Source organism: Hirundo rustica, chromosome 8 (assembly GCF_015227805.2).
Source record: "Hirundo rustica isolate bHirRus1 chromosome 8, bHirRus1.pri.v3, whole genome shotgun sequence".
In the NCBI taxonomy this organism is placed as follows: Eukaryota; Metazoa; Chordata; class Aves; order Passeriformes; family Hirundinidae; genus Hirundo; species Hirundo rustica.
The window spans coordinates 29,671,440-29,698,754 of record NC_053457.1 but is presented as its reverse complement, the minus strand read 5'-3'; the positions used below and the strand labels follow the sequence as shown (position 1 = coordinate 29,698,754).

At 48.6% G+C, this 27,315-nt stretch overlaps 1 protein-coding gene across 8 annotated transcripts; it reads left to right on the top strand.

Moving 5' to 3' along the window:
* Positions 1–12: 12 nt before the first annotated feature.
* Positions 13–25,362, top strand: LOC120756002 (uncharacterized). 8 transcript variants are annotated; one of them, XM_040071653.1, is made up of 4 exons: positions 13–74; positions 2,143–3,090; positions 3,190–3,304; positions 3,539–4,072. In XM_040071653.1, the coding sequence occupies exons 2-4, from the start codon at positions 2,911–2,913 to the stop codon at positions 3,910–3,912; spliced, it is 669 nt and encodes a 222-aa protein (XP_039927587.1). In that variant the 5' UTR covers positions 13–74; positions 2,143–2,910; the 3' UTR covers positions 3,913–4,072. The 8 variants fall into 8 exon arrangements, 3 of the variants coding, with proteins under 3 accessions (XP_039927587.1, XP_039927588.1, XP_039927586.1); XR_005701978.2 differs by lacking the exons at positions 13–74; positions 3,190–3,304; positions 3,539–4,072 and adding exons at positions 314–341; positions 17,420–17,569; positions 24,776–25,362; XM_040071654.2 differs by lacking the exon at positions 13–74 and adding an exon at positions 314–341 and having other exon boundaries at positions 3,226–3,304.
* Positions 25,363–27,315: the final 1,953 nt, after the last annotated feature.

The following is a 27,315-nucleotide window of genomic DNA, read 5'->3' as shown; positions in this document are numbered from 1 at the left end:
TGTTGCAAAACGATTTGTTAGTTCATGAGCCTAATTAGTGCTGGGATCACATAAACAGCTTCCTCTGAAGCCTGGTAAATGGCTTGATGATTGGTCGTATTACTCGCCTTGAGGTTGAAGGGGGAGACTCTTTAAAGTGCGTCAGAGGGGAGGCGAGCGCCGGGCAGCGCCATCGGGAGGGATGGAGCCGCGGATCGGAGTGCGGCGGGAGCGCGCCCGCCAGCGCGGGGGGAGCGCGGCGCGGCCGCCCCCGCCCCCGCGTCCCGGCCCCGCTCCGCTCCGCGCCCCTCCGCAGGCCCCGTCGTCTTGCCCTCCCCCCCTGCCGCCGCTCGGCGACCAAGGTAGCGGACGGGGGTCGGGGTTGGGGCTCTGTGGGACGGGAGATGGGGGGCCCAGCATCTCCTCGGTGGGGGCAGGGGGGAGTTGGGGTGCTCGGCCCTGGCCCTGCCGCTCTCGGGTACTCTCGGCCCGGCGAGGGTTACCTTGATCGGCCCCGGGGGCGTCGGGGAGAGATGCCCCGCTCGGGAAAGCTTTTCGTCCCGGCGAGAGAACGGGTCGTCCTCCCTCCTCCGAACTTATTCATTTCCCCTTCGGCCCTCGGCGCTGCCCGCACCGCGCGGTGCGGAGCACAAAGCGCAGGGCAGCCGCATAGTGGAAAGCTGGGACACGCCGGGCTCCCGCAGACGGGACAGGGGATCGAGTCTCCGGTTCCAGCCTTGTCCGTATTTTCGCGTTTACCTTTGGGTCCGGAGATGATTTTAGGGCTGAGTTCTCCTCCTCCCATTGGCTGGAGCTGCAGAATAATTATGATCACATCCTAATACTCTTGGCTGGTGCTTACTGTTTATTGGTAGTTAAGGATCTATTATCTATTCATCAGCCTCCCATTTTTGCCAATTACATTCTTCTAAAGTGAAGTACCAGCAGGTATTTTGCACATTTACAATTAATGATAAAAAAATCTGGCGTACTTTAAATCTATTACGCCGCTGTGTAATTTATCTTAAAGATGCGGAATTGCTAATGTAAATTAATGTTTCTGTTGAACCGAGGGATGGGGGGGAATCTTGAAACCAGTCTAGCGTTTCTTTCCTTCTCTCCCGGACCTTGTTTTCTATTTTCTTTCCACTTTATACGCTAAAAATCCGTTACTTCACTGCATTAAATTATGCTAAAAAACAAATCGCCGTCTAGATGGTTGTTTCCAGTAAAGGGCGAGGTGAATTCTATTCTCCTTCCCCACTCTCTGCTAAAAGCATCCGTTCCCAGCCCGCCGATATTTTTAACACAATACCAAATCGACGGGCTAAATATAAGTGACAAAACAGTGTCGGGCACGCAAAGATGCGGCCGCTGTTGCGCCTTTGTTCGAGGCCGCGTTTCCCTTTGTGTACCCCGCGCTGTGCGCACTTTGTGGAGGGAGAAGTTCACTTTCTGCAGGAAATGTAAATCTGATCTGCAGGCGTGGGGCGGCTGCACGTATAGACATCCCCAGCCACACGTGCGTGCGAGCGCAGAGCGGAGCGAGCTTTGCGAGGCGGAATTCAACTCTTTGGGCAGATTTTACTGCTAGGTGCCGTTCTCCCAGGTCTCACTCGTTTGGGGAAAATCTTCCCTGCCCGAAGACACCAGAGCGCAGAGCTCCGGCCCCGCTGAGCTGGGAGAGCCGAGCAAAGGACAGAAGGATTTCCCTTCAGCCCCACTCGTGTCCCTCGCTAGTATCTTAACTTTTTATGTCCCTTCACCCCTTCGCAGTGCAACTTATTTTTCCCCTCAAGAGGCGATCATTACGCCTCTTCTCGAAAAGACCTAGGGTTATAGACACGAGCAGGGATGAGAAAGCGGGTGTTTGATGTGCTGATTTCGACTGGGGTCTTGGTTCTAGAGCAGTGGAAAAAAAAAAAAAAAAAAAAAGGAAAAAGAAAAAAAAAAAAAAAAAAATAAAAAAAAAAAAAATTGAGAGAGAGAGAGAGAGAGAAACTTCTCCTCCTCCTAGGAAGAACACTGTTCTGCATCTGCGTATTTACACTTCTCCGGGACTGAAGAATGAATCTGAGTTGGAAAAACTTCAACTCTTTTTTTTTTTTTTTTTTTTTTTGTTATTCTTATTTTTTTTTTTTTTTTTTTTTTTTTCCCCCCCAGACATCCTGACACAATCACGGGGCTCCTTTGAAAACTGCATCGAGTAATTTAGCACTTGGGGAGGGAGGAATTATATCCGTTTGAAAAGAAACCTCACACACGCAGAACCTCCAAAACGATCGATAAATTTCCCTCGACCTTCCTTACCGCCGGGGAAATATCCTCTAGCCTAAAATCCCTCTCCGAAGTGGGGTCCCGTTGTTTTGGAGCTGAACGGAGGAGGCTACGCTTGCAGAGGGGAGCTCTCCACGGCCAAGTCCGATTTTTTTCGGGAAAAGCGAGTGATCTCGGCCGCAGCAGCCCGGAGGTCCGAGCCCTGCTCGCTCTCTGTGCTCCGTGCATACGTACAAATATCCGTGTGCGTGTCGTGTGTGTGTGCGGGGACACATCCAGGCAGAGGAGCCGCAAGCAGAGCCTGGAGAACACGAGCTTTCCCTGGGTTTTGTGAGAGATAAAACAGGCCTGGTACGAGTGAGAACAAAAGCCAAAAGGACTCGGGATGGGATTTCCCAGAATTTTCCTCTTCTCCCTAAATGCTGGTATCACTCTCGCACTCGTGGCCGTTTCTCGTGGGCTCCTCCGGCGCAGCCCCAGCCTCTGCTGGCCCGGCCGCTGCCCCTGAGCTGCAGCCCGGCCTGCCCCGGGAGCACCTCCCGGAGCCCCTCTTTTGAACTTTTCCTACCCAAGGTCTTGACAGGCTGCTCTCGCTGTCCTCTTGGCGTCTACACGGAGAAAATCTGGCAGGGGCTCCCTTCCCAGCAATCCCCGATGTGCTCCAAGCGCTCCGAGAGGCAGCCTCTCTCGGAGGGAGGGGTGCGCTGCCTTCGCAGTCAAATTACGCCGCTGGCCTCAAAGGCACTGGCTCCGGATTTTCAAACTAATGCTCATCTTTTAAAAGCCGAGCCAAGAAGAAATTGCGAGGAAGGTCTCAGATGCGGGGACCTCGGGGTAAGACGGTTGTTCACGGGCTAAACCAGGCTGAATTTCCGCGGGTATGGGGTTGGCGGGGAGGGAAGTTTCAGCCTCCCCTTAACTTTCTTTTCCAAGTGGGATCTCTCTCCCCTTTTCCCCCTCCTGGCCCAGAGAGTCACGCACGCAGCACGCAGGAGAGTGACCTGGGCAGGTCGAGTCTGGCGTGGGGCTGAGCGAGTTAAAGGACAGGGTAAAATGCCTCATTTAAATCTTTTCTGGACACCCTAAACCCTACTCAGTACATCTAAGCCGGAGAGCTTGGACAAAGCGCAAAAGCGCAGTGCTCGGCAGCAGTGACAGGCCGGGCCGAGCCGGGCCGGGCTCCTGGTACCCGGGCCGGGCTGCGGGGCTGCGGGAGAGCCCGGCTCGGCCACCACGGCCTCCGCAGAGCAGGTGGATTCCATTCACAGCCGGCCCCGAGCAGCCGGAGCCACGAGAGGCCTTGCTCCTCACTCATTCTGGACTCCCGGGCGGGACGGGCACAAGGGATGCTTCCCATGGACCTCCCCATCGAGCAGAGCAGTCCTGAAAACCTCAGCCCTCCATTTCGGTCCCAGGCCGCAGCCGACGGGATCCCGCTTCAGCGGCAGAGCACCGGGACCCGGAGGAGGAAAAGGCCTCGCTGCCCGGATTGCTCACACCGACCCAGGCAGGGTTGCTTTAGTTTTTCTCTTTTCGACGCTAATTCAGGGCCCCGTCCCCCCTCTCTCCCGAACCAGCGCAAGCCCCGCCGTGCTCCCGCGTTGTGGTTTTCGTCCCGGGGGCGTCGGACCCGCGGTTCCAACACAATGCCATTAACACGGGACATCCGTAACCCCCGGCTTCACACGGGACGCCCTAACCCGGGCCCATCCGTGCCGAGCACCAACACCTGCGGGGGAAGCGGGAGGAAACACCCGCAGCTGCGTGCGGGCGCGGTGAGCAGCGCGGTAGGGCGAGTGTGCCGTGCCGTGCCGTGCCGTGCTGTGTCGGGCCGGGCTGTGTCGGGCCGGGCCGTGCCGGGGTTCTGGGAGCTGCCGTCTCCCCCTCCGCGCTCCCGGCCCGGTCTCCGCCCGCTGCGCGGGGCCGCGGGCGCGCATCCGCGGGGCGGCAGCGCCCCTGCCGGCCGCCGCTCCGCGCCGCGCCGCTCCCGCGGCCCCGCCGGCGGCAGCGCATCCCGGGAGGGCCCCGCCGCTCCTCCCGAGCTCCCCCATCCCGTCAAAAAGCCGCCAGGAGCATTGAGGCCGCTTAATGTGTCTATTAATAAAAGTAATCGAGGCCTAAAGGGGGTTTTATTTTCTTTTCCCCTTTTTTAAAATTTGTTTTTGGGTTTGGGGTTTTTTTGTTGTTGTTGTTTTGCTTTAAGGGGAGCAGCGCGCACGGAGAAAGCTCCACGCGTGTGTATTCACGCACACGCACTCTAAACTGTCCCCGGTGAGCTGGCAGAGCGCTTGATTTGAATTACACACAGAGCGTCTGAAATCTGTCCCTCCGGGGCAGCCACCGGAACAGCTGCATCCAAACTCTGCATCCAGCCCTTGAACTTCTTTTCGCACTTCGCCCAAAATCTTGGCTTGTGCCACGCCGTGTACCGAGACTTCTGGGGCGCGATGCGATACAGGCGAGAGGGCTCTGGAAAGGTGTCTGTGTTTCCTGCCCGGTTACCCGCGGGGTCTGTCCCGAAGGAATAGGTCCTGTGGGGATTCCCGTGGAACGCTGGCTTGTCGGCGGTGCGGTCCCGCACGCCGGGGAGTTACAGCCAGCGTCCGGCTGCTGAGCGCTGAATTCACGGCAGATACACGCGCAAGCCCTGAACTTGTGGGTTTGTGAGCACCCGTGTCAGCCACGGGGGCTCTTTCTTGATGAAAGTTCTTCAGATTAATTTAAAAAATAATAAATAAATAAATAAATAAATAAATACAAGGAAAAAGAAAAGAACTAAAAGCAGAGACAGAGTTGCAGGCCAGCCAGGGACTGCAGGTGTCCGCGCTCAGGACATCCCGTGGGAAACCGCTCGTCTCCTGTGGGAACGAAAAGGTGTCCAAGGAGGACTGCTGTGGAGGCTGCGTGGGAAGAACGTGCGGGAGATGCTCTTCCACCTGGCGCTTGTTTGTTCAGTGGAACGCGATGCGCACCGCGCCAGGCACTCAGCGCCCAGGGCATAAACCGCGCGGTGCCCCTGGGCGGGACCTGGGGGGCACACGGGGGGACCCCGCGGGTGCGCAGCGCTCGCTGCCCTGCGCGGTGCGGCGCGGAGCTGCCTTTCAGTGTCGGCTTTGCTGGTTCCACATCCCATCTCGGACCGCAGCGTTCCCCATCGGTGCCGCGCTGCTCTTGCGCGGGCGCGGGGCTCCGTCCTGCCCGGGGGCCCCGCGGGTCCCGCAGCGCAGCCCCAGCATGGGCCAGGAGCGGCCGAGGGGACGCGCAGACACCCCGCGGAGGGAGAGATCCCTCCCGAGGAGGGGGCTGTAGTTACAAACTTTCCTAAACTTTCCTCTAGACCTCGCCGCCGTCCGTACGGGGATGGGGAAAAAGCGAGAAGAAAGCTAAATCATGTTTTCAAAAGCAAAAGCTCTGTTTTTAAGGGAAAACAGAAAATCACTATATAATTTAGCACGGTTTCTGTTCTGCGCTTTTTGGTGTTACTGAGATACTTTTAGTTTCTCGTTCAGACATTCAATTTTGTGAATTATTCAATTTAACTTGCTCCTAGAGAGCTCGATCCCGCGGACCAGCCTAAGTTTGCTTTGCATTTCACGAAGAGTTTTTCTGGACAACGGAGAGAAGGTCGTCTCTATTTTCCAGTGCCTCCTGATCCTGCTTGGGGAAATCCTGGAACGAAGTTAGCCCCACTGGGGGTCAGCTCCCTCTCCTCCCTTTGCTCCATGGTCGGGTCTCTTTTTTTTTTTTTTTTTAGGTTGTTTTTCTCTCTGTTTTTCTTTTCCTTTTTCTTTTTAATTTTGTGCCTGTGCATGTGTCCACTCTTGTCCACCCTTTGGGGGAAATTTGAGTTTGCAAAAGAGCAGAGGGTTTTTCGGAGTGATTCTCTCTGCATCCCCCCCACAAGCTCGTCCATGCACCCGAGTTATCTTTCTCCTGGTGACCTGCGTGAGGCACAGAGAGTTAGCAGTGAAAGAGACCTATCAACTCCCAAATAACTCTCCAAGCTTCTAAAATGTAGCGACTAAATATTAGCACATGAAAGTGTCATTGAGGACACTAATTAATATCTATTTCATTTTAAAATGTGCAATTTTTTCGAGGACCTCAAGTACATAATTGCTTGTGGCGGCATCCTGGATTACGAATATAAGTATCCAGCTTTGAAATTCATAACCTCACTGAATTCCTTCATTTGCCAATGTGCTCCCAAATATTCCAGCTCACAGGGACGTGCGCGCTGTGGAAGTCATACAGAGTGTAATAAAACAGAACTCCTAAAGCAAAATTAGCGGTTTTTCTGGATGTTCCAGGCCTCCAAATCCCGGGTTTGGTGTTTTTTGGTGGTTTTTTTTTTTTTTTTTTTTTTTTTTTTTTTTTTAGGTACGTGCATAGTGTATGTCAAACATCGACATAGTGACTCTTGCTTAAACTCTGTCTGTGATTCCGCCGGCTTGCTGCTCCGTTACTTCGCTTCCAATTTTTTTTCCATAGATTAGTTCTGAACTAAGAGTGCTTTTACAAACTAATTTCTTTCTTTCCTCCCTGAAACGGCAACAAAACAGGGAAAAGGCTTTTTTTTCCCCCGGAGTTTTAGAAAACATCCCCTCGGCGCAGTGCACAGATGAGGGAATACCTGGGCAGAGGTGCTGCCTTTCCCCGCGTCGTTTGGCTGGCCGTTCCCCCGGGGTAACGCAGGTCGCTCCTCGCTTTTAGCCGCAAGAACACGGGCAAAGGTCAGGCCGCTGCGGGAGGCAGCGCTCTGCGCCCGCCTGCGCGCACCCTGCTCCGCGGCCGAGCACCGACCGCGCTGCTCGGTCCAGCCCTTCACGGCCGCCGGATGTCTCCGACGGCATCCAGACACAGCGGTCGGTGTCAGGGCCGGGCTGGAAGAGCCGCTGTCTGGGGAGGAGAACGAGAGCCGGCAGTGCCCGCCCGGACAGGGCTCGGCCCCGGCGCTGGCCGGGCACGGAGCGCGGCTGCGGCACGGAGGGACCCTGCGGCCCCGGACACGGTTCCTCTCTCCCCTTTCCTGCCGTGGAGGCTGCAGGAGAAGCAGCCGGGAATCGAAAGTGACCCTCTCTCCCGACTCCTGCCAGGTCTGCGCTGTTTGATGCTGCGATCCAACGAAAGTCTGAACTTGAGCGATAATTTCCTCCATATGGGCGAGAGAGAGCGCACACGGCGGTTCCCTCCACAAATCATCTACCTCCAATTGGTTTTCACTTTCCACAAACAGTTACAGGGGGAATAAATAAGATAAAAATGAAAAGAAAGGTGGGGGGAATATGTTGTGGTAAAGAATGTGGGTTTTTTTGAACCGCAGGTCGGAAAATGCAACCGGTGCCTCACCGCGCTCCGCGCACCGGCGAGGGGCGGGCGCGCTGCTGTCCGCAGGCTCCGTCCGAGAGCCGCGGGTGTCCCGGAGAGGGAATGCTCCCCAGAGCTAAAGGCAAGGGATGGTGGAGGCAGAGCAGGAGCCCGGACCTCCTTGTGGGAAGAAGTGCGTGCGGCTGCGAGGGGTCTGCTGAGCAGGCAGTGCCGATGCAGAGCCTGGCTGCTGAAAATCTGCTCTGCAGCTTCCCCGCGCCCCGGCGCAGCTCAGCCAAGCCGAGGACAGCGCTGGCCGCAGCTTCCCGCAGCTTCCCGCAGCCTCCCGCACAGGCAGAGCGCGCAGCGGGGGCACCGTGGCGGGCAAGGGCAGGGTGGTGGCCAAGGGGACCGGCGGCAGGGAGAAAGGCCGCCTGCTCTCGGCTTCCCACCTCCCCAGGAGGTTGGCAGGGGGGGGCTTGTTCTCCTCTTTTGCTGTATTTCAGACGGAGGGAGCGGGGAAGGAAGAGGACAGGCTTGCGGAGGGTTTGGGGAAGGCTGCAGCCGGGCCGCGGTCTGACATTGCAGAAGGGAAGCGCAGGGAGCAGTACGCGACCCTCCGGAGGCAGCGGGGGCCCTCGGAGTCAGAGTAATGTATTTTGTATATATATATAGGTTTCAGTGAAGCTAGCAGGTTTCTTTGTGGTTCTCTCCTTCCATCCCAACGAACAACCCCGCGCATCCGCAGGCGAGGATGTGTCCGGAGGCGGCAGAGGGAACCTCGCCTGCGTCCCCGCTGGTGTCCCGACGGGACAGAGCCGCTCCGCGAAGCGATCTTCCCGACTTGGGGCGCTTCCTTACAAACCAGCAAACGTGACGTGTTTGTTTGTTTGTTTGTTTGTTTATTTGATTGTTTGCGAGAGTTGCGCTGTTTTCCGGCTCGCAATCTGACCGTGGGCAGAGAAACCCGCTCCCGGTGATCGCCACCGTGACGTTGAGTCAAGGAAATACTACAGGTGTTACTGCGGTGTTCGGGAATTAATTCTCCTTCCTTTCCCCCTCCTCCTTCTCCGAGTTATTTCCTAGCCTATCCAGATAGCTGGGAAAAGGTCCCATATACCCCGGAGCTGTAAATTGAGCGCTGAAATACTTGATCTCACTGATCTTTGGAGAATTAAATCTGGCCTCATTTTACGGGAGGAAGCGAAGTCAATCTCGGAGGTTTTGCGAAGAAAGGCCGTTATTTCTTAGAGGATAGGCGTTTCAGTTGTTAAATATTAGTTTTTAATTACGTATTGTTCTTCTAAAAAATAATATTTATACTTAGGTCCGTGAAGGTATTCAATTGGATTTTCAAGCCATCGGCTAACCATTCTTTACACGCCTGATGGAAAATAGCCCATTGTACCCGCGCCCGGCTATGTTTCATCAGCAGAAGGCGCTTGAAGTGTTCCCCAGTGTCCCCCGAGCCCTCGGCCAGGCCGCCGGGCAGCGCCGGGCCCGGGCTTCACACGCCCCGCGGGTGCGGAGCGGGGGCAGCGGTGACCTCGGGGGGACACGTCTGTCACAAACCCGAGCTGGGGGCTCGGCAGGGAGCAGGACACTCTCTGCCAAAGCCACAGAGCGGAGAAACTAAAGAGCAAGGAGGAGCGACAACGAATAAGAAATTCGGGATTAAAGATACCCGCGATCTCCGCGGTGATTTAGGAGCGGGCCCCCGGGGCTGAAGGCATTTCCCGGCCCTCCGGGCACCCCTCGACAGCGACCCGGCTGCAGGGTGGCTGCGGATGCTCCAGCCCTTGCGGGGCGTCGTGTGCGGCCGAGCTGGTGCCCGGGCCGGCGTTGTCTGAGCGCACACGCGGAGGGGATCCCCCGGATCCCCTCATCCCCCTCCGCAGCATCCCCCGGCAGCCCCAGCTCTGTCCGCAGCGCAGAAACACCGCGGCCGCTCGGCCGTCCGCAAACACCTTCCACAGGAGGCTTTGCCCCAGCAGTCAGAAGGGATCATTTCGCAAAATTATTGGTTTTGAACTTCCCTCGGCCTCACCATCTCCCGGGCCCGGGCCCTGCCCGCCGCTGCAGAGCCGCAGAGCCGCGGGAAGGGGGAACCCGGGATGTCCTGCAGCAGGACAGGAGCCCCGGACATGGAGGTAAACACGCTTTAAAAGAGCGGGGCAGGCACCATGCACCAAAGTCCCCCGGGTTGGAAGTCAAGTTTGTGGCTGGGAGAAGTGAGGGGCTTATTTCGGTGTGTAAATGTTTCTGCTCTCCATAAACTCGCGGGGTGCACTAAAATGAGCACATGCGGTTCGGCATCTGTTCAGCTGGATGCATATCGCAGATGAAGATTGACTTTTCACCTCCCGATCCTAAATGGGAAATAAAAAGAGGCTGGTGTCCTCTATTGTGTTTGCAATTGCCTACCCCAGGATTAAAGAGATCTCCATTTTACTGGCTGTCTTTCATTTAACTGTTTGGAGACCAGAGATGGAAGATATTTGCCGAGAAGAAAAGAATAGCTGCATGGAATCATTTGCAATTCAGCGTGAAAATATTCTACCAAACCCATTTCTATCTCAGTGCAGTTAAAAAAAAAAAAAAAAAAATTAAAAAAAAAAAAAAAAGGCATAACCGTCAGCAGCCCATTCCACTCTGCTGGACAGCACGGAAAGTTTTAGGCAACAAAATTCCTAATGGGAGACAGCAGCAAACAGCACAACCATGCCTTTGACTAAACTGTGTGGCAGCTTTAATTGTTAGAAATGCTGGTATTAGCTAAATTTTTACAGTTTTGGTAAACGGGAGACTTCCAAACTATGGCGAAGCCTCTACGGACAGACTCCAACAGGAGCCTCAGTTTCAGGTGGCACGCTTGGAATTGCGGAGGAACGAGCACTTGGAAGGAAGTCAGGATAAAGGCAGAGCCGCCCGATTTAGCACGCAGGGTGTGTGCCCGAGAGAAGCAAATCCAGAAACAACCGCTTTTCAAACTGACGAAGAAATGAGCATCATTTATCTTCGAATACCATTTCATTATCTCTGAGACTGTGGGCGGGACATTTCACATGAAATTACGCTTCGCGGAACTGCCCACCCTCCAATCGCCCCCAGAGCGTTGGTTTAGCTCGTGTGGAGAGCTCTGCCCAGCTCGGGGAGCAAATCCCTTCTCGCTGGGCTGGGGGCTGTGCCCACCTCGGCCCGGGGAGCCGCGAACTGACAGTGCCCACTCGTGGCTGACCTCGCTTGGAGCAGAAGACCTACAGAGTCCTAAGGGGAAGGAAATCCTGTGAAAACGCGGTGTTTGTCTTGTCCAGAACTGGTTCTTGCTCGCTTTGGACACCCCAAATAGGGCAGGGAGGGAGAAAGGAGGGAATTGCTGGCAGCTGTGAGTCCACTCCGCGTTAGAGCTGCGTGTGAACACCCAGGACACTCGAAGGACACCAGCCCTCATCAATCTCATCTCTGCACTGGTCACTGCAGCCACGCACAGCTCAGTGGAACTCTGATACTTTGGCTTCTGAAAGCCTCCCTGGAGAAGGGTTTGGTTATGGATAACTTATTTGCTTGGCAATAACATTCAGTCATGGACTAAGGATCAGTTGTGCCAGGCTCTACTTCAGCGCACAGATGATGATCCTTGGCACGGTAGTCACAGCAGGAGGGCAAAGCAAGTGTCTGTGCCTTGAAAAAAGCCAGAAAAGAAAGAACCAACACTACAGGAAATAATAGGTGAAGCTGAGGACAAAAGCACACTCCTAAATCCAGTGCACTGATTATGAACTGTTTTCTACTCTGGATAAAGCCAGCGGTAAAATGTCTCTTGGTACTCAGAGTGCAAAACGAAACCACATTGCATGATGATATAATGATTGTATATAGCTCTCAAACAGTATTTCTCATCTTATTTTTTCCCCTACAGCCTGAAACATGTGCATTGTCACACAGCACTGTACATTATCCAGTACAGAGGCAGAACCACCCAGAAGGTCAAAAAGCAAATCACAGGAGGAGCTGTAGAAGCAGGATGTGCAGCCACAGCAAAGGTGTTTTGTGTATGCAGTTTAGGAATTACATTGCAACACTTACTCTCTGAGCTTCTGCATCACTGTGAAGAACACTTTGTTAATACTCCCTACGGAAAATCTCCTTTCATACTTAGAACAATTAAATAGTTACCAAGTCATCAAAAAATGGCCATGTAAGCTCAGAGGAGGGAGCTTGCCACTAAATTCCTTTTCTGACCGTGATGCTTTATAACCTGTATCTGCAGTCAAAATGAAGAAAGAAAACTGACACCTCAGAGGAAATCAGTCACATCAGATGATACACAGATGTATTTAGATTGGTGCCTCGATTTTTCCAGCTTTTCCACCAGACACTGATTCCTCATTTGTTATCCTTAGGCTGGAGAGTCTCAGAGAAGGCGTGAGGAGCTGCAGCTTCCTCCTTCACTGTAATCAAAACCTGCCAGTAGCCAGGGGAAGCTCAGTGACGTGAATGAAAAGATAAAGTGCTTGCAGGGACACATCCACCCCAAGCTATCCTTCCTCTTCGGTTGTATCCGGCTGGAGACCGCGCCCAAACCAAGGCTGAGCTCCGCCTTCAGCTCCCAGCACGGTTCTTGCTGTCAGGCAATTTTTTGGAGAAGGTGCCGAGTGTCATTATTTCCCAGCAAACCATTCCCTTAAGGCTTTCTGTTGGGCAACTTTCCTGAGCCATAAACGTGTCCTGCAGTTCAGACCAGAAGCATTAGCAGCTACCAAGCAAACACATACAGCACACGCAGGCAGTCAGAAGAGGATAAATGACTGGCCAGGCCTCTGCTGAGCAAATACTTTCAGACAGGCAAAGCAGTGCCATGCTACTTTCAAAAAGTTCATTAAAAGCTCCCCTGGAGCTGTGTTTTTTGCCCACAGCAGTCAGTTTTCAGGTCACTCACCATGTAACCTGCCAGGGAGCGCTGGGCACCAGCTGTATTATTCGGCATTACTGTTTGAATTGCTGTTGTGCCAGGCGAGCAGGGACAGAAAGGCAGAACAAAATGGGGGTCCCCGCCCCAGAGCACTTCCAGTCTTAATCTAAGATGCGAAACAGAGAAGTAAAATACGAAAAGGAAAAGAAAACAGCAGGTGGAGACAGGGAAAGGGAAAGAAAGGACGAGACAGGACTGATTAGTGCGACACTGAGCAGCCTCAACACAACAGCTGCTATCTGGCATCAAATTCTCCACATAAGTGATGGCTGGATGGGGCCTGCAGGGAACTTGCCAGCACATTTTACCACATGAGCCATACGTTCTGTGTCACAACTGCCAAAAGCGCTTTGGGGTCGTAAGGATGGTTTGTGGTTGTGGCTTGGCAAGAAGTATGAGGAGGCAAGAGTGTGTGTCTTTCAACTGAACTGATATGCCAAGAATAAAGGAAAAAAAATATATATATACAGGGAGGCTCTCAAGCTCAGTCCTCATGACACTATCATGAAAAGAAATGTTTGTTTATAACAAGAGAGCAAATTTGTGAATCACAAAACCTAACTGGCAGCTTCCAGTGATGTGTAAGAATCAGTTTGAAAGTCTTCTTCCCTCCACTGTGCATTCAGGCTGCAATTGCAGGCAAAGTCACCGCGTGCTGACTAGCAGCCCACACAGTGCTTGGCAAGTCTGACTTTTGAAGGGAGGCCGAGGTTTGGGACCTCCTGGTTCGTGCAGGGAACTGCCAGATGTTCACAGGAGGTTGTCTCACAGCGAGGGTCGGAGCTGGACTGCCCCAGTTTTTTGGTTCGGTTATTTTTTTTTCTTGCGTGTATCTGGCACGATCCACACCTCAGTTTGGAAACCTTGACCCATATTAGGTTACACTTCTAGTTAAAAACTCGTTCATGTCAGCTTGAAAACCACATAATTCAAAATATAATGTACTTTAGCATTCTTTCACTCCCCCCACACCTCATGGCCTCTAATTTAGTAGGGTTTTAAGTGCATCATGTGCTTGAACTTTGAGCTGCTCCCAGGCATCTAAAAAAAGTAATTGGAGTGTTTAGGCTTTAAATGGATTCTCTTTTCAATCTAAATGGTATCACACATCAGAGATGTCAGTACGAGTGGTTGAAGAGAGATTAGAAATTCTCCTAAACAGTCTGGTAATTAAATCATTTATATACACACATATTTGTTTGAAGAAGCTCTGGCTGCCCCAGGCCTCATCTCCTCTGTGCTCCCACCACCTCAGAGTGTGGGGTTTGAAAACCCATCCTGCCTGAAGGCAGCGGGTGTCAGCCCTGCCATCGGCTGCTCATTGGGGATTTCTCAGCACTGTTCCCTGAAGGAATACTGCCTTCTCAACAGAGACTCACAACCCTGACTCTAGACAGCAGCTGATGGAATTAGACACTAAAAAACCTTCAGGATTCATGACTTCATCTTTTTATTCCTTTCATACAATATCTAGTGCCTATCAGCCATTGCAAATAGGAATACAGTAAGTAATGGCTGAACTCTGCTTCAAGTTCAGACCTGAGAGCTGTTGTTATAATTAAGCCATATTAGTTACTTAACTTTTCAGTTCCTTTTTTAAAGCCCGTAAATTTTCTACCTTCTCTGAAAAGAAGCACCACCAGCAGCAGGAAAGGTCCTGCTTCATGTGGGGTAATGGCTGGTACCACTGCACAGAGTGGCTGAGGATGGACTTGCCTCTGCCCCTTGAGGGTCCCCTGCTCTAGACAGGTTATCACCCTGAGGATATTGCAGAAATTCTAGAACCACCTACTGACCTCAAAATGGGGCACACCTAAAATAGACTTCACTGGTTATGAGTAGCCCAAACAACCTCTTTAATCTTCTTACCTATCAGCTTTGTGTTCTTTCTTTAACTTGCTTGCAGAGGAGCTGATGCCTGTGTGTGCTCACCTTCTGTTAGTGTTAATTTGGAGAGCTCTGTGCTGGGGCAATCCTGACACACAAACAGAGATAGGCCCTTTTCCTACTCCTTTCCTTCCAAAATGTATCAAAAATATGAGGAGGCAACGCAGAAGTTTTCACGTATTGTCGCTGCACTCAGTCACACTGAAGTGGCGACAGCAGCTCCTTTGCTAACTGCACCCTTCTCATTAGAGTAATTGCAAAAACTCAGAAATACACAGCCTCAGACACACGTGCCCAACTACAACAAATGATAATGAGATTTTATGGTCACCAGCAGTGAATCAAATCATATCAGCTAAACCATTTTATCTTAAAAACATGACAGAATTCCTCTACTTTGTCACTATTCATCCGGTGCCCCTTCTGAACATGCCAGAATGAGAGGCTAAACCCAAACAATGACATCTCCTGGGTGGATTTTACACTCTGCAAGATCAGTTTCTTCGTGCTTGGGAAGGAGTGACTCACAGCAGCCCAGTAACCAGAGGTAACTGCAACACATACAGTGACTCCAGCAGGTTTCCCAAGGGCACTTGTTCCACACCCTCTTCCACAGGGCATGGAGCAGCCACGTGCTCCTGACAGATTTCAGGTATTTCATAAAAAACAAAGTGGTTCACAGTTAGCATTTCTTAGCCACCTGGGCTTGTGGCATGCACATCATCAAGGGAGAGAAACCCTGCGCTTTAGTGGCAGTTTTAAAATCATGTTAATATTTTTTTATTTATTCCTTTCCCTTGTCCTGAGCTTATAGCACTGAGGGAGTTTTGCCCATGGATCCCAAGACCCAAGTGGCAGGGCATGTCAAACCATCTGTCTGTCAAGTGCCTGCAGCCTTTATGTTTGTTGCTTTATTTTGTCTTTCTGAAAATGCTCTTCAATTAATTGAATTACATTCAGTTATAAATCTAAGATGGAAAAATTAAATGCTAGGCAGATCTGGCTCTCCATCCTTTAAGTAATACCCATATGCACATTCCTTCCTCTTTCCAACCCCTGTTTGTTCATAATTCTGCTGGATTTAAAGCAAAGGACCTTGCATGTGGTAGCAGCACTCCACTGGTCACGATTCAAGGCAGCTGCAGATTTCCAAATTAAATACAATGTGGAAGTCCTTAAAACAAACAGAGACGCTTGGACTTGCAACGCCAGAAGTGTTTGAGATTCCTTAAATATACACAACAGCTCATTCTTCCTGCTTCAGAAGCTCAGTGGAGGAAGCAAGGCTTGTCATTTAGTAGAGCAATTATAATGATTCATTATTATGATTATTAATTATAATCATGCAATCACAGTAATGATTAATAATTATAGTCATTACTATTTATATTAGAAGAGATCCTAGAGGCCCCAGTCAGAATAGTGGGCTCCATTGTGCTTCTTAAGGTAAGGACAGATGATTAGGGGCACCCTAAGGATGAGGGGACTGTGGTGAAGGATCCAAACCCTGCAGATGTGAGCACTGCACAGCGTGGTGGGGCAGCACACGGGGTGTGAGTGCAGATGTGCCATCCTCTCAGGAACGGGGTGGCAGAGGCAGGAGAGGCCTTGGGGAATGGCAGTGGGATGTTGACAGGGGACACATGAAGTGACAGTCACAGTTTGGGGAAGGGACCTGCAGTGGCAGTGTTTGCAGAACCACTCTGTGCATGCTCCACTTTCTGACAAGGCTGTGTTTGGGTGGGATGGGCTGCGGTGAGAAGCACTGCCTAACTCCCGTGCTCCCCAAACCATCAGCTCACTCAGCTCACGTGGGTGCACTTCTCTAGGTGTTTTCCTGCCCTGGCTTGTGAGGGACTTGGCCCATTCTCCCCTCTCTTCTCCAGCATCCACCTCTTGTCTATGTAGAGTCATGGAATGGTTTGTGTTGGAAGGGACCTTAAAGTTCATCTCATTCCAACCCCTGCCATGGAAAGGGACATCGCACACTAGACCAGGTTTCTCCAAACCCTGTCCTGGAACACTTCCAGAATGGGGCATCTACCAACTTCTCTGGGCAACCTGTGCCAGTGCCTCAACACCCTGATAGTAAATAATTTCTTCTTAATATTTAACCTAAACTTAACCTGTTTTCAGTTCGAAGCTGTTCTCCTTTGTCCCATCATTACATGCCATTGTAAATAGTCCCTCTCCATCTCTCTTGTAACTCCTCTTTCAACTTTTATTTAAACTTGGGGACTTTGAGATGTAAAAATACCACCTATACCTGGTTAAACATTAATTATATCATATATTACCAAGCAGAGGACAACACTATCTTGTCTGCCCAGCACTGCCTGCAGAAATTGTGGAGCCCATGACCCTCTGTAGCATATTTTGTTCAGTCCTGGAGTTTGCTCTCTGCAGCAGCTAGACACAGTGCATGTTAATGAAATAGTCTAATACTGCATGCTCCTGAAGCCAAGGTACTACCAAAATTAATGGGGCTAATCATAAGTCTAAAGATAAGCATGTATAAACCTTTGAAAGACAAAGCCCTTGGCCTCTTGCTCTGTCTGTACATAAATTGCTGCTTTCTTGACAGCTCTTTGTACGTGTTTGAAGATGTAAAACAAGAGAGCTCTGCATCTAGTGCTGTGATTTCTGTTCTTCTCCAGGCTGCTCCTAAACTCAAATTTCTCTATTCCTCTAGTCTAGTCTCAAATTTCTTGGTTGACCAATAAAAGCTATTTCCATTGCTCTATTTAGGGACTACAGGACACATTCAACTGCTCACTTGTGAGCCAGGTCAAATTTAAGAGCTTTAAAGATGTCTATATTATCACCAGTTATAGAAGCAAGGAACAAAGTCCCTTTGTAAAATGTGTGAAAATCCCTGGGGAATATAAAAAATGGCGATGCTATATACCTCTCCCCCTAACTCCCCCAGAGAGGGGGATGCACAGGTGATAATATTGTTATTATCGAACACTGAAAAGTCCATCTCTTCTTGCACAGGCAGATCTGCTGCAAACTTCATTAGGCCAGCTGGTGGAATTATATCTGGCACGTGCTCTTTGACACAGTGCAGAAGGACAAACCAGGAGCAGCCCTGAAGGTGTCTTGGCTCTTTCAGAAAAGCAAGAAAAGAGACCAGCTGATGCTCAGGTACAGATGTCTTCCTATCTGCAGGGCACTGATGCTGTTGTACAGTGTGATGCAGCTTTCAGAGGATTACTTTGACACTGCCAAGTTTTACACCCCTAGGGATTCTCAGTAAAAACGTCCACGGGAAAAGAAATCCGACGCTAAAAAACGAAGTTTGGAAATGGCAAAGTTAAATAAAGCCTTCTTATGCTCCAGTGCCTGAAGACATGATCACAAATGTATGTCAAACAGGGAGCAGGGTGGAGCTGGATGCTCCAAGTGAGTGAGTTATGGTGGAGTCTCGTCTGATTCACTCCAAAGGTTGGATGGCATGCACTCCACGAGACATGCGGCTGCACAGCAAACAATGAGCATAAAAATAAAACCTGAACAGCTGCCTCATTTGCTAAGTGTGTCCATCTTGTACATTGAGCAAGCCCATGTTCCTGTGTGGAGGAAAAAAAAAAACCCCATCTGATGGTATTAGCTATATATATACACACATCAATATCGGATGCTTTATAAGGCTGGGATATGTCCTGGACTCCAGACAGATATAAGAAGAAAAGACATCTTAGAGAATATTGCATTTTTGGCAACATGTGCTGGCTCAAAGGAATTGTAAAGGAAGTAAATTAAATAGTACTAAGAATGTGTATATTTATAGCACTTTTTTTCCTATACAAGGATCCCAAAACACCTCTCAAAAAAATTAAGCTTCACAACATTGCTGTGATCTAAGTAACAAGCATCATTTTTTTTTTCCCTAATGCACGAAGTGAATCAGAAAAAGACAAAGTAATTTAACCAGACCATCGAGAGCAAGAAAGTCAGAATTTCAGGCTCAGATTTTAACTCCTAGCCAAACTGTCTTCTGTGAAAACATACAGGGAAGCTATTGATTTTCATGCTTCCTCACTCTTCTCCAACAATCCAGCGCAGTGCTCAGGCATATGGTTAACTTAAGGCCATTGACTGTTGGCTTATGTTTCTGAAAAAAACCTTTTGGCATGAAGTACACACAGTTTTGAGGGAAAAAAAGAGGTAGGTTTATAAGAGCATTGGTCGTTTTACCAACTGTGCCTAGAATTTCCTGGACGTTATAAATGTTCAGCTGAATCCCCAGTGTCAGATTGTATTAAAAGACTGTCCTCAGAAAGGAACATTCCAAATTTCCATGAGCTTCGCCAGTTTCCAATGATTTGATGTTTATTTGAGCTATTGTACAAAGTTTTCTGTTGAGTCAGATCATTCAGGACTAGCTGCTGGGACCACAGAGTGTCAGCAGAACATAATTCATCTGCGGCTGATGGCAGCACGGGTTATTGGATAGGTAATGCTTCTTCAGGCAGAGATACCACCAGGAAATTTGGTGGGGTTTATTTCCTGTTAAAACAGAGATCGAGCATTCTGTTGCCCCTTTGTTTGCTTGTTGGATCTCTTTAGGGGGTGGAGAAATACCTGTAGCAGCTTTCTGGGGTGAAAGAGGCAGGGAGAAGCAGTATGATGATTTTAAAGAATGTCCCAGGTATGCTCTTTTCTGTATCATCCGTGCTGCCTTGAGCCTTGTGTTGGCTTTTGGTCTTTTTTTTATCTTTATGCTTCCCATACACACACACACACACACACACCTGCTGAACCTCTGCCTTTTCAGTCTATTCCTAAGGGAATTCCCTCAGACTGCGTAAAGTACCGAGCTCTTTTTCTTCATAATGGAAGAAATACCTACCAAGATTATGCCTTGCTTTTGTGGTATGAACTACAGTTGAATAAAACTTCCCCAGCTGCACAGTGAGACCAAGTCTTTGAGCTTACATGTGCTTTCTGTGAAAACAACTCGCCCAGAAACGTAAAGCAAGAAATTTTTTTCTTTTTATTTTCTTTTCTTTCTTTTTTTTTTTTTTTGTGTTTGCTTCTCAAAAGTAGCTGTGCATGGAGCTCTAATTAGCTTTTACGTCTGTAGATGGGACATCTTGGCTTCAAGATAGAGCCTGTGTTGACTTAATTACTTAGATCTTAAGCTATGCAAGGCTCTTGGTGCTTGTGTAGTACCTGGCAGTGCTGGAACTGGACCGAAGTTCCCCAGCGAGCCCTCAATGCAAATAATGAATGAAGCTACATAAGAGGACTTTGAGTAACTCGTTCTAAACCACGAGATGTTTGGACTGCAAATAAAGGAGGATATGTGGGATATAATCTGCTGTTGAGCTTTAGCACAATTCCTGTTAACTCTGAGCCTGACACAGCCAGAACAATAGCAGGCTATAGATTTTGTTTCTGTCCCTGACATTTACTAAGCACTGCAAGACTAAAACATTTTGAAGGTTATATCCAATGTCTTGTAGAACGAATGACAAATGTCAACCCTTACACTCTTGCAAGATCTGAGCGGGAATAAGACAACTCTGTAGACTGAGGCAAGTTTATTATTACAAATACCTTATTAAATCTAAATGGTAATGGCATTCCAATTAGCTCATTGTTAGGAATCTTTCATGTTTGACTTTCATTTAGACTGATTACGGGAATAATGCAGACCCTGTATAAGTAATTGGCACAAAATAAAAGCGTTTGAGCTGCAGAAACCCTCCTAGAGGCTGTGCTCTTTAAAAAAAAATAAATAAAAGCTTCCTATCTTTCCCAGCTCATGAGCTCTCTGTGTTCACCATAATAATGAGACAACCCATTGAGTCTCCTGTGGGCCTGGTGGTATCGGAGCTCCCTTTTTACCTACCCCTCTCTTCTCAGGAGCTGTAGGGGGGCTCCTTCTCTTTTACTCTCCACCATCCTATTCTCCGCTCCCTTCGTCACAAGCCTTGGCACCGTTTTATTGATCCTGCCCAACTGTGGATTCTTTCACACCCAGATCACAGGCTAGCCTCTGTCTCTCCCACACCCTCCTCCTCCTTCTCCTGACAGCCCTGCTGGTCTTTCCAGACCAGCAGCTGGGAGCTTGCCTTTCTGTCCTGGCTCCCTGCTCCTTGTGTTTCCTTTTGCAGCAGAGCCTCCACGAGCCGGACAGAGACTGATGGTGACTCCTCGCAGCAGTTCTCTGCTTGCTACCTTCAGAGGGCAGGATATGAGAACAGACTCTTTTCAATACTTTCTGCAACCTGGGATGGAGACTTTGCCTTCTTCCCCCAGAAGAAGGAGGTCTGGAGAAAGAGCATCCGCTGTGGAATCCCTCTTGCCGTGGAGAGGGCCAGAGCACAGCGCTCGTAGAGCTCAGCCAGGCTGGTGGGTCCTGGCTTCCCCACAGCAGTTAAGTTCCAGCAGGCCAAGGGTTCACCAAGCCTTGGGAGCCTGGCTTACGATTTTGTGTAGGCTGAGGAGGAAACATTCCATTCCAAGAGCCGCTGGTTTCAGGGAGAGGCACCAAAAGCCACTGCCTGGAGCCCCAGCTCTTTAGGTTAAGAGAAGGAGCAGATATCACGAGATACCTGGTGAAGCATCCGTGCCTGCCAGACCTCCCTTCCTCCTCCGACTAATCTGGTGCCAGCCCTGGTGGCTTTCTGGGCACAGGAGCTAACGAGCAAAACAAGCCATGTAGGAAAGATTTCCTGCTCTTTGGTCTGGGTATGCACATCCGTTTCACCCTGCTCTGTGCCAGGGCCGGCACATCCGCAAACCTTCTGCCCCTTCCCACCGCAGTGTGGGTGAGAAGGGCACACAGCAGTGGGCTCTGGGGAGCTGAGACACACTCCAGCCACTTCCCCACCACCGGGATCAAGCTGGGAGCAAGGCTCTGGATTGCAGCTTCCTGGCAGTGTCGACACAGCATGTGTTATCCGTATGACGGCGCGCCGGGAAAGGGCTCTGGTGTGGGAAAGGCCAGCAGTTCCCACTTAGGAGCTGTTTGGCTTCTGCAGGGCTCTGGAGGGTGAGCGAGGAGTTACAAGCCAGCAGCAACAGCAGCAGGGGTTTGGGAAGAGCTGGGGAAGTCGATGGGAGCAGCAGGCAGCTGTAGAGGAAGCTGAAAGCTGGGACAAAGCAGCTGGAAGCTGGGCTGAGATCTGCCTGGCTGCTGTTGGAGGGGAACAGTGCTGCTCATGGCACAGAGGTGCTGGGCTCATTGGGCAGGAGATGGACCCAGAAAGGCCATGAAATCCCCAATCTTGGAAGTTCTCGAGACTGAAGTGAACAAACCCTGAGCAACCTGAATTCACTGCTGACCCCACTCTGAGGTGGAGCTTGGACTGCAGAGCTCCAGAGGCTCCTTTTGCCAGTAATTGCATGACTGAATACGGGTTGGGAACTCCTGTTTTGTTCTGTACACTTGGTGAAAACATCTTCCATTTCTGACAGTGCTGATCAAACAATATTTTCCATTGCTGGGACTGAGAAACCTGCCCGTGCAGGAGGGCACTGTCCCTGGGGTGCTGGTGGTGCTCACTGCACAACCAGCCTATAGATCTGTAGTCTGGTAATTCTCTGCACTTTGGTCTGTCTCTCTAGGGTTGGTGACTCTTTGCCTGCTGGTAGGACACCTTTCTTCAGTCCTCTGGACTGGCAGGTGACTCTCCTGATGAAATTTGGGAAGATTTACACAGATTTCCATAGGAGAGTCAGGAATTTCAAGTGTCTCTAGGCAGCGATGCTTAGTGGACTTTTCATATTGGCTAGATCATGACCTGGTACAAAACACAGAGGTGCTGTACAACATTTGATCTGCCGCAATCTAGTGTGCCAATCTTGTTAGGAATGAGTTTCTGTAAAAGAAAAAAGCCACAAATATTGAAGCAACTGGCTCAAACGGCTGTGACAGGTGAAATGATGACAAGTAATGGGCACATGCCTAAATAAAGTGTATAGTTAAGCATGTGCTTAGTTACTTTGCTGGACTGATTATGGGTACTTTCTTGAACTGAAAATGAAAATTTCTCCATAGCTGAAGCATATAAACAGACCTGTGCCAGAGATCCTGTACTGTGTGAATAAGAAATACGCCCATGGACAGCTGAGTTTTAAATTAACTCTGATTTTTATGGGACTCTTTGAACCAGAAACCACGACAGAACTTTTAATACTAAGCTGGCAGTAATTTAGGCATTGCTGTATTGTCAGGCCTATTTATCCTGCCTTTGTGTTTGTGACTGGGCTATATTTACTTGTCACATTAAAATAACCAAGAGTTCACTTTTGTGTGTTTGAGGTACACTCAGATCAGAGCCTTGTTATCTGTCTGCAGCAATAAAGATGAAAAACCTGCTGACATCCCCAACAAGCTGTAAACCAGGTTGTTTGACAAAGTTTGTTTTGATGCTCAGAATCACCATGTTGTCACTGGTAATCGGGAACTTTCACTTCAGGTGAAACCTTGGATGTGTCTAAAGCGATCTGCAACAGTGGATCTGGGGCTGTAACTGGCTTAATATCTACAAAATTCTTCTGAATAACCCTACTTACACTTCTGTCTATAAGGTTAACCAGAAAGGAAATTATGAAGGGTAAATTTTCTCTGTTTAAAACCCATAAGCCTCACAAATTATATTTACATTTAATTAAAAAGTAGACACATTAGCCATTTTTTTTCCCCTGTACTTTTTTACTTTCAGATTCTGCAGTGGTTCAGAATTTCTCTGCAAGATATTTAATGATAATCTTTTTATAAATAATAAGATAGTTAGATAGTTAGACAGGGTTGCCTTTAACCCCAAGTCTCGATTTGTAAGTTTAATCAGTTTCCAAATATATTATTAAGAATTGTGAACATAAAAAAAAAAAAAAAAAAAAAAAAAAGAGAGAGAGAGGAAAGAATTGTGGTGCATTAATAATACTCAGGAGTGACACTATTCCATCCCACAGAGCTGGATGAATTCCCTGTGTAGCCCTTGAAATTGACCCTGCTTATCTGTTGCAGAATTAAATCACCTCCTTATCTCAGCTGTATATCCATACTATGCTCTTAATCACACCATATATGCTCTGTCAACATCCTAAAATTTACATCCAAAGTGATTAGTGATTTTGGTATCTGGATTTTGACATGAGGCTACTCAGAATGAGCCTAATTTGGGATGTGATTTCTTTGTTTATACCATGTCTTCCGTTAAGAAGTATTTTTAATTTGAAACAAAACAAAACAAAACAAAACAATTGTAGGCTTCCAAATATTAGATTCCCAAAGTTTACATGAATTTCAAGCACTGGTCAGGTATCCAGACAGCTCTGTCCTCTGCATACACCAGTTTGGACCCTTGGTCTCCAAGGGGGCTCCAAGAAAGGACACATAAAACAAATCCCAAGGAGATCTTTTAGATTGGGAGCAAAACCTTGTTCACAGGTGACAGCAGCCCACCAGGACACTGCTGTCCCTAAGCTCTGCATGGCTAAATTAGCACCACCTGAGCCAAACTGGGCTTTTTTTGGGGGGATCAAAGTAATAAAAAGACAGGAGTGAATGTATTGCTCATAACAAGCGAGTTCAAATTAGAAGGATGAGATAATCAGGCCAGAGGGAGGTGAAAGAGGGAATTCTGATGATTATAGTTATTTGGAAATCCAGTGGAGGGAGGATCCCTATGGCTGAAAAACGTTTCCACACCTAGAATTTGTGGAGGATGAGGTTTTGGTGGTGACTACTTCTTTGATGTCTTTTCTTTTCCCTGCCTTTATCTAAGCTTCGCTTGAGCCTCAACCAGCAGCTTGCTCCCAGGTGAGGTTAATTCCTAGATGCTGTGAGGAGCTATCAGCTGACTCCTTAAACCACTGTTTAATTAGCAGTGATATTACATTTTCAGAATGGAAGCATGTACACAAAGGGCTGGAGTTATAAATTACACTAACAGAGGATAATCTACAGAGAGACAAGAAGAAGATGTAGTAATGCAGTGCCCAGACATGCCCATGCATTGTGCTTAAAGCTGCCCCAGTAATGAGTGTGTATCTGGGATATTTGACTAAAGGCTCACACGGCGCAAAACAAAATAAAGCAAATAGAGGGAGGTAAAGAGGAAGGAAAAAATAAGACTTAATTCCCCAAGCCATTACATCACCTGCAAATTCTGACATCAGTAGCCTTTCACTGAAGACACAGCTGCACTGTGCAAAAATTAGGCAGGAGGTTTCCCTACGTGCAGTGTGAAATAAAGAAATACACACAGTGGTTATCTCACAGGGCAGGAGCCTGTACTGCCACCATGAACATACTTCACAATATGTCATTCCCAAATCAAAGTAATTTACCACAAAGCCAAATTAAAATCCTTTTTATTTTTTTTTCTGTAGCTCCAGAGCCACTTTGGAAAAGCCTGATAAGCTGATGACTATGAAATGTATTGCTACCTCCTGCACCAATGGACTCCCTTTTTAAATATCAGGTTTAGAGAAACACATCGAGTAATAATCTCACCTCCCTACCCCCCAACTTCCACTTGAACAGGAACAACACAAAGTAAAAATCCACTCAGAGAAACAAACCAAACCTGAACAGTTTGTGTATGAAAACCAAAACTGAACGGTTTGAGCAGCTCCAGACCCGACATTGCAGCTCCTCTGTGGGAAAAGGAAAGAAAAAGCGTGACGGAATCATCAAAACTTTCTTTGCAGAAGTCACAGCTTGGCCAGAGATTTGTGAAAGTTTGATCACGAAGTGAAACAATGACATTTGGATAAGTTATGATGCCTCTAGCTGTTAGTAAACTAGGCACAAATTAAAATACTATTAATGAGGAAAACCAACATATTTGATGAGCAGTATGTTAACCAACTGGATCTTCAACAACGAAGTATTCATTGTTGATGAGTACTTCATTTGTAAGTATGGTGAGTATTTCACAGGTTTTTGCCCTTTTCTCAGAAGAGCAAACATGGCGTTATTGTGTTTTAGAAACCACAGAATCACAGGATCATTTAGGTTGGAAAAGACCTCTGAGATCGTCAAGTCCAACCCATGACCCAACACCACCTTGTCAACCAGACCATGGCACTCCAGGCTTTTCTTAAACACCTCCAACGATGGAGACTCCACCATCTCCCTGGGCAGCCCATTCCAATGTCCAATCACCCTCTCTGAGAAGGAATTATTTCTAATATCTGACCTAAACTTCCCCTGGCACAGCTTAGGACAGTGTCCTTTTGTCCTGTCACTGGCTGCCCAGGAGGAAAGGCCAACTCCCACGTGGCTCCAGCCTCCTGTCAGGTTTCTCAGATGCCCTGAAAAAATTGACACATTTTCCTCTTTTCTCACTTACAACTTGGAGGTCCATCCATGTTTTCCACAGCAAGTCACGAAAACAGCACTACCCTTATAATCTTTCCACCAGGAAAGCAGGTTTTTTGTCCAAAATGTAGAAAGAGCAGTGAGCAACCTGAGTACCTTCAGGGATCCAACCCAAGTGACTCACAAAGTGCCCAGCAGAGGAGCAGGTGGTACGTGCTGGGTGTGCAGGATGGACAGCTGCCTGCGGGACTGTCTCAGGGCTGATGTTAGTGGTGACAAAAAATTGCAATTGGATAAGTCACGGATTGTAAGGAAGGTCCAGATGCTCAGAGGCCCATGACTGCTGGACCCTGATCCTTGGAGCAGTACAGGTGTAAAATGCCCAATCTTTGCTGAGGGGTTAAGCAGTCCAAAGCAACCTATCCTGATCGAAGAGCAAACAACATCTTTGTCCATGTGCAAACCTTGTTGCAGAAAAGATGTCATTTGGCACTCCAGAGTTGAGGCAGACCCCTCTTGACAAGCCAGGCCCCACAGAAATTGCCGTCACTTATAAAAATTAAGGTATTATGTAATAACTGCTTATTATAATTACTATATTCAGTATTACTCTCTGAATTACAAGCAGGGGATTTGAGGTGGTGGGCAACCTGCAGGCCAGTTAAATTTCAAGAGGAGTAAGATTCCAGACTTCTAGAGCTATTTCTCTTTGCTTTGCACATTGTTCCTGTCGGCTGAGTGATATGTGGAGCTAGGGTGACAGCCTGTGGCAAAACAGAAGAATTTCAATATCTTAATCCTTTGATTTCCACTTGCTTTCGATCTTTTCTCCACTTCCTGCTTGTCAGTCCAGGCAAAGGTTGTCACATCATGGTTGCTACCATTATTTCTGGTTTAAAGGATAGGAAATTGCCATTCTCTCTTGCTCTGCATTCTCCCTACTCTTCTTTTTTTGTGTTTTTGGGTGCTGCATAAACAAAAAACACATTTGACAAAATGGTGCAGCTCCTGGCTGCACAACCTGAAGGAAATAATCCTTTATGGGTCTCTGTAAGGATCACACCAGGGGATGGCTGGTTGGTTCCTTTTGACTCCAAAAGAGAGGAACAACGAGCACTCTCAATTTCAGTTCTGCTTTTTTAACGTTTTGCTCCTCATCTATTCCTTCATCAATAATGTGGAACTCAGATAAAGCCATCTCATGTTGAGATCTATTTGCCAGGGCAAAAAACATCAAAGTTAAGAGGGAGGCAGGAGCTTCTGCACTTCTAATGACACTTTAAGCGATTTTCATTTGCAAAATTTTTTTTTTGAGTCAGGGTTTTCTTCTAGAATCATAGAATAGCCTGGGTTGGAAGTGAACTTAAAGTTTACTTAGTTCCAGCCCCCAACACGTGGACAGGGATATCTTTCACTAGATCCACTTGATCAGAGGTCCATCCAGCCTGACTTTGAACACTTCCAGGGATGGGGCAAATCGGCTGCTGCTTCTTTCTCCTTAGCAGTGGAGGGGTTTGGGGTGTTGTTTGGTTTTTTTTTTTTTTGTTTGTTTTTTTTTTTTTTTTTTGTTTTTTTTTTTAGTATATTTTCTTTATACTCTGCCCAA